The sequence below is a fragment of the Artemia sp. Qi Xiang Cuo genome, chromosome 10 (genome assembly GCF_049724085.1).
Source record: "Artemia sp. Qi Xiang Cuo chromosome 10, ASM4972408v1, whole genome shotgun sequence".
Classification (NCBI taxonomy): Eukaryota; Metazoa; Arthropoda; class Branchiopoda; order Anostraca; family Artemiidae; genus Artemia; species Artemia sp. Qi Xiang Cuo.
The window spans coordinates 74,551,224-74,564,735 of NC_142803.1; the positions used below are offsets into that span (position 1 = coordinate 74,551,224).

Genomic DNA, 13,512 nt, shown 5'->3' on the forward strand with positions numbered 1-13,512 from the left:
TGAGCCCCTTCTGAAATTTCTATTACAGCTTTCTATATAAATCTTATATGCCCCCAGGGCATAACTTACAACCCTTGCACCGAGGGCTTTGATGGGGTTATCATCCTAAAAGACCTAATTTCCTGAACTTTCGTCTACGTTGAACAAAATGTATATCTAAAAATTTAGATTGGATGTGTTTGGGGAAATGGTGGGCGTGAGAGGGGCGTTAGTTGCTCTCCGATCACTTTCAACTATTAAAAAAGACACTAGCCCTTTCAATTTCCAATCGAATGAACCCCTTCGAAGTTTCTATGAAAACGCTTGCTATAAAAACATTATATGCCCCCACGGCATAACTTACGCTCCTTTCCCTGACGGCTGGGGGGGGGGGTGTCATCCTCAAAGACCTAATTTTCAGAACTTTCTGCAATGTTGAACAAAATGGCTCTCTGAAAATTCTAATTGGATGTGTTTGGGGAAATAGTGGGCGTGAGAGGGGGGTTAGTTACCCTTCAGTCAGTCTTAACTATTAAAAAGGGTACAACCCCTCTCAATTTCCCATTGAATGAGCCCCTTTTGAAGTTTTTACTACAACTCTATCTATAAAAACCTTATATGCCCCCAGGGCATAACTTACAACCTTTGCCCTGGCGCTCTGTGGGGTTTATCATCCTTAAATACAGAATTTCCAGAACTTTCAACTACGTTGAACAAAATGGCTATCCCTAAACTTTGATTGACTGTGTTTGGGGAAATGGTGGGCGTGAGAGGGGGGTTAATTACTCTCCACTCACTTTTGACTATTAAAAAGGGCAATTTCAATTTCCAATCAAATGAGCCCCTTTTGAAATTTCTACAACAACTTTCTATATAAACCTTATATGCCCCCAGGGCATAACTTACAACCTTTGCACCAAGGGCTCTGATGGGGTTATCATCCTAAAAGACCTAATTTCCAGAATTTTCGACTATGTTGAACAAAATAGATATCTCAAAAATTTGATTGGATGTGTTTGGGGAAATGGTGGGCGTGAGAGGGGGGTTAGTTACCCTTCAGGCACTAGCCCTTTGAATTTCCAATTGAATTAGCCATTTTTGAAGTTTCTACAACAAAGATTTCTGTAAAAACCTTATATGCCCCCCGGACATAATCTACAATCCTTGCCCTGAGGGCTGTGGGGGAGTGTCCTTCTCAAAAACATAATTTATATCTGGAAATCAATTACGCTGAGCAAAATGGCTATCTAAAAAATTTGATTGGATGTCTTTGGGGAAAAGGTGGGCTTGAGAGGGGGTTAGTTGCCCTCAAATCACTTTCGACTATTAAAAAGGGCACTAGACCTTTGAATATTCATTCGAATGAGCCCCTTTTCAAGTTTCTACGTCAAAGATTTCAATAAAAACTTATATGCCCCCAGGGCACAACTTATAACCCTTGCCCTGAACTCTGTGGGGGGAGTGCCCTGCTCAAAAGTATAATTTTCTGAACTTTAAACTGCGTGGAACAAAAAGGCTATCTCAAAATTTAGATTGGATGTGTTTGGGGAATTGGTGGGCGTGGAAGGAGGGTTAGTTGCCTTCCAATCAGTTCCGACTATTAAAAAGGGCACTAGCCATTTCAGTTTCCAATCGAATGAGCCCTTTTTGAAGTTTCCATGGTAAAGCGTTCTATAAAAACCTTATATGCCCCCAAGCTATAACTTACAACCCTTGCGCTGATGGCTGTGGAGAGTTCGTCATCCTTAAAGACCTAATTTCCAGAACTTTCAACTACGTTGAACAAGATGGCTATCTTAAAATTTTGATTGGATGTGATTTGGGAAAAGTTGGGCGTAATAGTTGCCGTCCAATCACTGTCGACCATTATGAAGTGTACTAGCCTTTTGAGTTTCCAATCGAATGAGTCTTTTTTGAAGTTTCTACGACAACGCTTTCTATAAAAACCTTATATGCCCCCCAGGTTATAACTTACAACCCTATCCTTGAGGGCTGGGGGGGGGGGGGGGGTTGTCAAAATTTTGGTTGGAAGTGTTTGGGGAAAAGGTGGAAGTGAGAGGGGATTAGTTGCCCTCCAATCACTTTCGACAATTAAAAAGGGCACTAGCCCTTTGAATTTCCAATTGAATGAACCATTTTTGAAGTTTCTACGACAACGCTTTCTATAAAAACCTTATATGTCTTCAGGGCATAACTTACAACCCTAGCCCTGAGGGCTGGGGGTGAGGGGGGTTGTCATCCTCAAAGACCTAAGACGTTTTGAAGTTTTTACGACAACTCTATCTATAAAAACCTTATATGCCCCCAGTGCATAACTTACAGCCTTTGCCCTGGGGGCTCTGGGGGTTTGTCATCCTAAAATACATAATTTCCAGAACTTTCAACTACGTTGAACAAAATGACTATCTCTAAACTATGATTGAATGTGTTTGGGGAAATGCTGGGCATGAGAGGGGGGTTAATTACTCTCCACTCACTTTCGACAATTAAGAAGGGCAATTTCAATTTCCAATCAAATGAGGCCCTTTTGAAATTTCTACAACTACTTTCTATATAAGCCTTATATGCCCCCAGGGCATAAGTTACAACCCTTGCACTGAGGGCTCTGGTGGAGTTATCATCCTAAAAGACCTAATTTGGAGATCTTTCGACTACGTTGAACAAATTGGATATCTCAAAATTTAGATTAGATGTGTTTGGGGAAATGGTGGGCGTGAGAGGGGGTTAGTTGCCCTTCAATCACTTTTGACTATTAGAAAGGGCACTAGCCCTTTCAATTTCCAATTGAATGAGTCCTTTTTAAAGTTTCTACAACATCGCTTTCTATTAAAACCTTATATGGTCCCAGGGCATAACTTACTACCCTTGCCCTGAGGGCTGTGGGGGTGTTGTCATCCTTAAGGACCTAATTTCCAAAACTTCAACTACGTTGAATAAAATGGCTATCTAAAAATTTTGATTGGATGTGTTTGGGGATAAGGTGGGCGTGAGAGGTGGGTTAGTTGCCCTCAAATCACTTTCGAGACTATTAAAAAGGGCACTAGCCCTTTGAATTTCCAATCGAATGAGCCCTTTTTCAAGTTTCTACGAAAAAAATTTCAATAAAAAGTTTATAACCCTTGCCCTAAAGACTGTGGGGGGAGTGTTCTAATCAAAGGTATAATTTCCCGAACTTTAAACTGCGTGGAACAAAATGGCTATCTCGAAATTATGATTGGAAATATTTTGGGAAAAGGTAGGCGTGGAAGGGGTGTTAATTGCCTTCCAATCACTTTTGACTATTAAAAAGGGCACTAGTCATTTTAATTTCCAATCGAATAAGTCATTTTTGAAGTTTCTACGACAACGCATTATGTAAAAAACTTATATGCCCCAAGGGCATAACTTACAACCCTGGCCCTGAGGGCTTTGGGGGGGGGGGGTTGTCATCAAAGACCTAATTGCCAGAACTGTCAACTACGTTGAAAAAAATTGCTATCTTAAAATTTTGATTGGATGTGTTTGGGGAAAAGGTGGGCGTGAGAGGTGGGCTAATCGAATGAGCCCTTTTTAAAGTTTCTACGACAAAGATTTTAATAAAAACTTATATACCCCCAGGGCATAACTTATAATCCTTGCCCTGAAGACGGTTGGGGGAGTGCCCTGCTCAAAGGTATAATTTCTTGAACTTTAAACTTCGCGGAACAAAAAGTCTATCTCAAAATTTTGATTGGATGAGTTTGGGGAAATGGTGGGCGCGGAAGGGGTGCTAGTATCCTTCCAATAACTTTCGACTATTAAAAAGGCACTAGCCACTTGAATTTCCAATCGAATGAGCCCTTTTTGAAGTTTCTACGACAACGCGTTCTATAAAAACCTTTTATGCCCCCAGGGCATAACTTACAACCCTTGCCCTGAGGGCTGTGTGTGTGTGGGGGGGGGGGCCTGTCATTCTCAAAACCTAATTTTTAGAACTTTCAACTACGTTGAACAAAATGGATACCTTAAAATTTTGATTGGATGTGATTTGGGAAAAGTTGGGCGTAATAGTTGCCGTCCAATCACTGTCGACCATTATGAAGTGTACTAGCCTTTTGAGTTTCCAATCGAATGAGTCTTTTTTGAAGTTTCTACGACAACGCTTTCTATAAAAACCTTATATGCCCCCAGGGCATAACTTACAACCCTTTCCTTGAGGGCGGGGGGCGGGGGGGGTGTCATCCTCAAAGACATAATTTCCAGAACTTTCTGCAACGTTGAACAAAATGGCTATCTGAAAATTTTGATTGGATCAGTTTGGGGGAATAGTTGGCTTGAGGGGGGGGGGGGGTTAGTTACTGTCCAATCACTTTCAAATATTAAAAAGGGCACTAGCCCTCTCAATTTCCAATTGAATGAGCCCCTTTTTAAGTTTTTACTACAACACTATCTATAAAAACCTTATATGCCCCCAGGGCATAACTTACAACCTTTGCCCTGGGCGCTCTGTGGGGTTTATCATCCTTAAATACAGAATTTACAGAACTTTCAACTACGTTGAACAAAATGGCTATCCCTAAAATTTGATTGACTGTGTTTGGGGAAATGGTGGGCGTGATTGGGGGGGGGGGGGGTAATTGCCCTCCACTCACTTTGGACTATTAAAAAGGGCAATTTACGTTTAACAAAATGGCTATCTCTAAACTTTGATTGAATGTGTTTGGGGAAATGGTGGGCGTGAGAGGGGGGTTAATTACTCTCCATTCGCTTTCGACTAATAAAAAGAGCAATTTCAATTTCCAATCAAATGAGCCCCTTTTGAAATTTCTACAACAACTTTCTATATAAACCTTATATGCCCCCAGGGCATATCTTACAACCCTTGCACTGAGGACTCTGATGGGGTTATCATCCTAAAAGACCTAATTTCCAGAACTTTCGACTACGTTGACCAAAATGGATATCTCAAAATTTAGATTGGATTTGTTTGGGGAAATGGTGGGCGTGAGAGGGGGGTTAATTGCCCTTCAATCACTTTCGACTATTAAAAGGGCACTAGCCCTCTCAATTTCCAATTGAATGAGCCCTTTTTGAAGTTTTTACAACATCGCTTTCTATAAAAAACCGTATATGCCCCAAGGGTATAACTTACGACAAGGGTATAACTTATATGCCCCCAGGGCATTACTTATAACCCTTGCTCTGAGGGCTCTGATGGGGTTATCATCCTAAAAGACATAATTTCCAGAACTTTCGTCTACGTTGAACAAAATGTATTTCTCAAAATTTAGATTTGATGTGTTTGGGGGAATTGTGGGCGTGAGAGGGGTGTTAATTTCCCTTCAATCACTTTCGACTATTAAAAGGGCGCCAGCACTCTCAATTTCCAATTGAATGAGCCCTTTTTGAAGTTTTTACAACATCGCTTTCTATAAAAAACCTTATATGCTCCAAGGGTATAACTTACGACCCTTGCCCTGAGGGCTGAGTGGGTGGAGGGGTTGTCTTCCTTAAAGACTAAATTTCCAAAACTTTCAACTACGTTGAATAAAATGGCTATTTAAAATTTTTGATTGTATGTGTTTGGGGAAAAGGTGGGTATGAGAGGGGGGTTAATTGCCCTCAAATCACTTTCGAGACTATCAAAAAGGCCACTAGCCCTTTGAATCTCTTAAAATTTGCCCTCCAATCCCTTTTGACTGTTAAAAAGGGCACTAGCCCTTTGAAATTTCAATCGAAAGAGCCTTTTTTGAAGTTTTTATGACACTTTCGACTATTAAAAAGAGCACTAGCCCTTTGAATATCCAATCAAATAAGCCTTTCTTGAAGTTTCTACGACAACGCTTTCTATAAAAACCTTATATGCCCCAGGGCATAACTTACAACTCTTACACTGAGGGCTTTGGGGGAGTGTCCTCCTCAAAAACGTAATTTCTATCTGGAAATCTACTACGCTGAACAAAATTGCTATCTAAAAATATTGATTTGATGTGTTTGGGGAAAAGGTGGGTGGGAGAGGGGGGTTAGTTGCCCTCAAATCACTTTCGACTATTAAAAAAGGCACTAGCCACTCCAATTTCCAATCGAATGAGCCCTTTTCGAAGTTTCTACGACAACTTCTTCGATACGAAGTGCCCTGGTCTAAAGGAAAAAAAAATAATAAATAATACATTGTGCCAACATCGTTCTTATATGCCCCCAGGGCATAACTTAAAACCCATGCCCTGAGGGTTGTGGGGGAGTGTCCTCCTCGAAAACATATTTTCTATCTGGAAATCATCTACGCTGAACAAAATGGCTATTTCAAAATTTTGATTGGATGTCTTTGGGGGAATGATGGGCTTGGGGGGGGGGGCTAGTTGCCCTACAATCACTTTCGACTATTAAAAAGGGCACTAGAACACTCCAATTTCTAATCGAATGAGCCCTTTTCGAAGTTTCTACAACAACTTCGATACGAAGTGTCCTGGTCTAAGACCAAGAAGGTAAAAAAAAATAAAATAAAAAATAAATAATACATTGTGCCAACATCGTTGTTTATTTAGGCAGCGCTAAGTGCTGCCTATGATACTATGCTGCTAATGAACCATCTCAGTTTCAAATGTAGGGTGAATTTCTGGCATTTTCAAACTTACGGAATCTTCTAATAGCCCCACATCCTGGTGCTTATAATGTTGGTGGATTATATCCTGCTCACAAACTATTTAATGGTGCTTTTAACTATGCTTCCATTACCCAATGCTCGTGCTTATATCCTGCTCACATTTTTTGGTGCTTTTAAATATGCTTCCATTACCCAATGATGGTGCTTATATTCTGCCCATATTCAATGATGCTTTAACTGTGTTTCCATTACCCAATGCTGCTGCTTATATCCTGCTCACATTCTATGGTGCTTTTAACTATGCTTCCATTACCCAATGCTGGTGCTTATGTTCTGCACACATTCTATGGTGCTATTAACTATGCTTCCATTACCCAATGCTGGTGCTTATATTCTGCTCACATTCTATGATGCTATTAACTATTGTTCCAAGGTATTTGGATTCAGCGGCCTGTTTAACAATTTTAGTGCACTTGAATTCAGTGACTTGCATATGGCATGTATACAAGAGTTTATTTTGGAGTGGAGATGAAAAGAAAGGGAAAATTATGTGAACAATATTTTTAATTCAGAGAAAAATATGAAGAATTTGGATGGGACCTAAAGGTCCACTCTCCACTTAGAAAGCAAGCACTGACTTTTTATTTGCATTGAACTTTTGCCTGGCTTAGTAGTCTTATTGCATTTTTCTGGTTAATGCTGCTGAGTTTTATGGAGTGGAACAATGCACCTGGTCTAAATTTTGCTTGGATTTAATTATGTCTGGGCTAAGTTTAGCGGGTTTGAGTTTTGCACTATTTAATTTTGCTTTCTTTGTTTGGTGGGTTGAGTTTTACATTGATGGAAGCTTTTCAGTGCTTGGTTTAGCTTAGATTGTCTTTTGTATGGATTGAGTTTTACCAAATCCAAATTTGTTATTTGAATTTTGCTTAGATTGAGTTTCTTGTGATTTAATTTATGCTTGAGTTGTGATTTAGTGGGCTGTATTTTGTCCCGTCTCACTTAGCGGATTTGATGCACACCAGCTTTATATAGGACTTGGAGACATCATGGGTTGTTGAGAGAGGCTCATCTAAAGGTGCAAATAAGCTATAAATTTCTCAGACTTAGCAAACCTTGTCTGAAATAACCAAAACGTCAAGAAATGCAAGTTTGACACCAATATTTTCAATTAATCAAATTTAAATATGCTAATTAGAAGTTGTTAGCATAAGAAATTTTTCAAATTTTTTATAAAATATCCTGAAGTGGGTACAATCTGGATCTGAATAGCCCCATCAAATACAACAGATTTAGGAACCCTTAACAGAATATTTAGAAAAAACAAGACGTATATTTTTTAATGTCATTTTTAATATGTTTTAAACACAAGCAACTTCTTTTTCTCTAGGCTGAAGTTTCTTTGTATGGTTAACTGATTTATTTCTTAACACATGGTAATAGGCTATGCACTTGCACATGTCTCAATTGCCAAGGAAAATTGCTGAAATACCCCATTTATAGAATAATTATAAAGCTCTCTATTGACTGACGTTGAACCGATTTGACATAGACTACTGTAATTATACTGAATAATGAAGAAGTTATCTGTAATTCTGGACTGACAGAAAAACAAACAACAACAGAAAATTAGGAAAAATACCTCAGATGTTATATTTCCCCAAACGCTATATTTCCCTATATAGGCTGTAATGTTTTTTGTTTTTTTAAGGAGATACCTGTTGTAATCCTTTGAGTCTTGGCCGAATCAAGAAAGTGATAGAGAAAGAAATAGATGGTGTCTATATTCATTCAATATCTATAGGACATGGCTTTGCAAAGGTATATTCTCCCTTTCTCTCTTTCCCACTCTACCTCTCTTCCTATCTGTATCCTTCTCTCTATCTTTCTGTCTCTCTCTCTCTTTCTCCTTCTTGTGTTTGCCCAGGCTACCAGCCGCTGTTCTTGTGAACAGTTTTCAAAAAGTATTAAATGGCCAATAATGTAACATAATGCTCACTTGATGCAAGACATTCAACCTTATTGATTATGTTATCACAATTCGAAAATTGGTTTGATCAGGGCAAGAAACTAGGGCTACGGTAGAAATGAGTGCTGTTATTGATGTTACAAGTAAAGATAATCATCTACTAGTGTCTATGGTTGATATTGCAGTACGATTTCAGTGTAAGTGAAACAGATTTGGCATTTATTATTTTATGGTTATTACTATAGGCGGACCTACCTAAATGAGTTGACGCTCATGCCACTAGGAGCCCTTGATTCAGCCCGTCCCCCCCCCCAGAAAAGCTACCAACGATTTTGGGAATAGGTTTTATTTCCCCATCATTATCAGATCCCACAAACAAGCTTCAGATCAACTTTGGAAGGCATTCCTCAATCTTCAAAAGAGATGGTAGGTTAGAGACTGACACAACTTTGTGTGCTCCTTTTCTGCCCCAATTTGTTCGAAGCTTTGATATTTACCCCCTTCAATGAAATTTTAATTCCATTGAAATCCTGCCTTGTGGTCTCAACCCTCCCCATTCGGGGCATAAACAGAGTTTGTTTGGCCGAAGATTGATGGTGAAAAAGAACCCCTTCGGAAAACTGTTATCCTTCCTTTGTAAAACTTGGTCTAGCCATCTTCACCTTTCTTTTGCTATAGCCCTAGAAAGTGCGATCGAGGCCCATTTTTCGTAAGCTTACATTTTTTTGTACGGTCTGTTAAATGAGTACCTAAGGACTGTCCTTAGATTTGTCTTTCCAGAGATTATTAAAAAAAATTTCCTCAGCCTTTTGAAGCGCCCACATTTCAGAGCCATACTTCAATACTATGAATACTGTTGTTTCCAATAGCTGAATCTTAGTTTTCAGAAAAAAACTGTGTCTCTTATTCCACTTAACACCTTTAACACCTTCACATTATTGCCCAAAAATAATAATTCTTATTACAGTTACCTACCAGTGGCGTATCTAGGATTTTGTTTCGGGGGGGGGGGGCGTTAGTCTACCTTTTTATAGCAGTCATGTGAGCAAGAAAACTATCTATCATAGTGCAAGATTTCAGGCGGGAGGTAGGGGGGGGGGGTAGCTAGGTAAAGAAATTAAAAGTACAAACTTGTCATGAGTATTTCTAGTTGTAGACTTTTTTTGTGTGAGAATGGATGACAATACTTTCCCACCAAAGTCAGAATAAAAAAAAAAAGTTAGAAGCAGTGAGAGTTTCTATTTTGGCGAGTAGTTGTTTTGGAACTGCCACGAAGCGGCAGAATTTAGAAAATATAAAATAAAGAAGTGCATTATTCCTTATATTTGCCTATGGAACCCTTGTTTTAGAGAACCAAATAAATAAAAAATAATATTATATCAAAGACAGTAGCCCAGAATTTGGTTTCGGAGTGGTGGGGCCTCAGTCTACCTATTATAACAACCGTGAAAGCAAGAAATGTATTGATATTAACATTGTTTACAGAGGATAAAGCATAATTAAAATTTAAAAAACAGAATCAACTGCACTTAGAGAAACGAGCAACGAAAGACGACCTAACCTCTCACAGTAATAGCCGCCGGTCTTTTTTGGCTGCAAATCGATCAATCAGCTTCGACCTGGATATCGTGGTTCAGGGTCATGTGAGCTAGTCCGTTCAGACGCTCCTCGCCCGTGGAGCTCCGCAGATAGGTTTTTAATCGCTTAAGACAGCTAAAGCTTCTCTCAGCAGAAGCGGTAGTCACTGGTAATGTCTGAAAAATCGTCAAAAGCCTTCGAATGCATGGGAAAAATCTTGCATCGCATGACGCAAGAGTCGAAGCAACAGTTGATGGTTTCTCAGACTTTCCGAGCCACTTCTGTTTCCAAAGGACTAACTCACATTCGAGCGCACGTCTACCCCCGTGAAATCCCTCGTAAACAGCAACAGCGTTCACAAATTCATTAATATTTAATGACTCGTTGTTAGCTGGCAAAAGCCTTCCGATTTTGAAAGATGCCTCCTGATGGCGCAAAAATCTTTGATCAAGTCCTTCAATAAGTGAAGCAAAGTAAGGTCCGAACAATGACTCGCGGTCAAAAACCTTGATGGACTCATTATCATTGATGGACTTTCTGCGGATAGACCTTAGAACAGCCGGAACCACATTTACCTCCTGTGCAAGCTCATAGGCTTTCTGAAAAATATATCTCAAAATCATTTTGTTTTGACTTCAGTAAAGTGTCAGAACATAGCTTAATATGCCAACAGCACTCAACTAAGTCTAAATTTTTGGCTTGCAGCGCCTTAGAGACAGAGGGCATTATGGCACTAACAAACTCTAGCATAGCCAACATGAACTAAATTCGGTTGCTGCTGAAACCAACGTATTCGCTTTCGAAATAACTTCCATATCGCACCATATGCTACCAACTATTTCCTCAAGTACGGAAATAATCGCACAATACAAAGAGTCAAAGACATAAAAACTAAAATGCAATCGTGACGCTCCACCCATCTCGTTTCGCACAACTTCACAAGCTTTCTCACGGGACTATCAGGACAAACGATAGCGACCCTTCTACAAACATATTCGTTCTTTTTGGTGAAGGTGATAAAAATGATATAATCCGCTGTATAGTAGCAAAGGTTGACCTAACAAGTCCTTCCCTACTAGTTTTACATAAAGCCAAATTTAAGCTGTGCGATGCACCGTGGGTGTAGATCCCATGCGGATATTTTTTCCTAATTTCTGCCTGTGCACCAGAATAGCAGCCTGACATGTTGCTGGCCCCATCAAAACCAACCCTCACAAATTTCTCCATTTTTAAGCCGAACGCAATGAAGAGAAAACTGTAAAGCAACGGTAAGAAAAACTGTTACTACCGAGTTATTAGTAAAAAGCGCTAAGTAAAGCAACCAACTAAAAAAATAACTAGTTTCTCAGATATTTATTGTCCGATTCCACACCGACCTCTGCATTGGTTTGTGGCGACTCATGTAGTCCTACTCGTCGGCCCTGGACCATCACCCGTTTTAATCGGTCACTACTCAGCTTCTCAGAGCTTTCCCTCAGAAGCCACAACAGCGTGGATTTTTTTATTGGTATTATGGAGCCGTCAGAAGTCTTGACAAGACAAAACCTAGAATTCTTCATGTTCGTCACAGGCTCACTAACCCAATTTTTCTCAACTTGGTGTTTCACACAGTGAGCAATCACTGACAAATCTTCCAAGATACCGTCACTTTCCGAGCCCAATTCAGTGTCAGTCGCGGAAGCCTTTTCCTGCTTATCGGACAGAGTATTTTCCTCTGAGTCATCGTCTGAGTCACTATCGTGAAGTACAGAAAGACGAACATTCGGTACTTGGTGACCGAAAGCAGAAAGTACGTCGTCGGGTATCAAGGCTTTCATTATTCGCTGGCTTTCAATACGAGCTCGCCCTAGCTCGAGCTTGATTTCATCATCCCCGGACGAAGAAAAATCGGAACTGACAGACACAACACCAATGGATCTAACTCGCTTGGCCTTGGGCAAGGACAACTGTTCATTAGAATATTGAGCTTCAAAATCCATTATACTTTCATATCGACGAATTCGATGTAGAAGTTGGAGGAACGAAAAGTTTATTACAGTACTGTAAGTGCTGGTTTGAGACCGCATCTTCCTAAAAAATCTTCACACCGTTGGCTATTCATGTTGGAGAGTTTGAAAAGACGTTCGAGCCCAAGCCGTTTGAATCGACGAATGAGAAGCACTAGCGAATGCATATTTATCTCTAGGCAATGGTAAAGGTTTGTGGCAATAATATTCTCATTCAAAGCATAATGTCCAGTTTTTAGGACCCAGGATCTCCAATGTCGAACGCAGTAAACAACACGACCAAGTAAAGATAACCTCTCAAGAGGAGAAAGTTTGCCGTCGTAAAAAACGCGCCGTACGCTTCCATAAGCCAAAGATAAAACTGTGTTCCTTCGCTTCCAGTAACACGCTATTTCAGGTGTGCCGGAGGCACGGAGGCACAGCCGGAGGCACGAAGGAAGGGACACCTGCGACGGTCAGTTATTACCCCCTTGGTTGGAGCATCATGTAGTGTAACCTTAACATTAAAGTACCAAGAAAATGCTCTCTACCCGACTGTTCCAAGGCTTCAAAGATTGCCCTAGAATCGTTAAATTACTCATTTTATTACTTATCTCGCTGTTCCTGGACAAACATCAATTTTGGTAATTAAATCATAATCGGAACATTTTTTCTCCCGATTTTACTAATGGTCGCAAAAACTCGTTTTCCTCGTAAAACTCGTAAAAACTGAAAACAATTAACTTTTGTTAATTAAATCATTTTGCGTACATGACTTGTTTGGTAGGTCAAAGTTTGCCCACCTCCCTTCAAAAGTACTGAATTTTAGAGACACGGCTAAAAATTCTGGAAAGGCTCTAAATGATCAATTCACACGGTAAAATTACCGTTTTTGCGGGATTCTACTTTTTGTTTCTGGAAATACGAGAATATGAAGGTATTCCAACATTAATCATGCTCATAGTTACACAAGAAATAGAATATAAAATGAATGAACTATAATAATCCCATTTTGGGCTCTAGAAAAAGATTAATTTTCAAAAAAGTTTGATCCCGCCCAAATAATGATCATTTTTACTGTTTCCTTTAACTGATCATAGCTAAGAAAAATTCTTACGAGAAGATTTCCAAATTTAGATTTGGTCGTCTTCAATCTAAATTGGGAATTGCATTTAATTACAAGTGACACATGCGTGCTTCAAAACCCACTAAATACAAACTATTGTCAGAATAGTAGTAAACTCCTTACCGTCATTGCTGGTTTTTGCAAGCTTTAAGAAATGCTTAATGCTGGGTTGGCGTCGCTTCATTTTCTTTCTTTACTCTCACGCGACCTTTCTGTTTCAATGCTTACCTTACACTGGAATTATAGCACCGTTTGAATGAACTATCGCCTCTTAGTCTGATTCCTTATCGCAATTCCTTCATTGCAGAGAAGC

General features: G+C 39.7%; 1 protein-coding gene across 1 annotated transcript in view; it reads left to right on the forward strand.

Moving 5' to 3' along the window:
- The window catches only part of LOC148948161 (palmitoyl-protein thioesterase 1-like), a 635,005-nt gene that overhangs the window by 11,073 nt on the left and 610,420 nt on the right, over nucleotides 1-13,512 (forward strand). Inside the window, exon 2 of the mRNA XM_089095721.1 lies at nucleotides 8,253-8,362. Within this exon, the coding sequence (XP_088951847.1) occupies nucleotides 8,253-8,362 (110 nt within the window). The remainder of the gene's footprint in view (nucleotides 1-8,252; nucleotides 8,363-13,512) is intronic.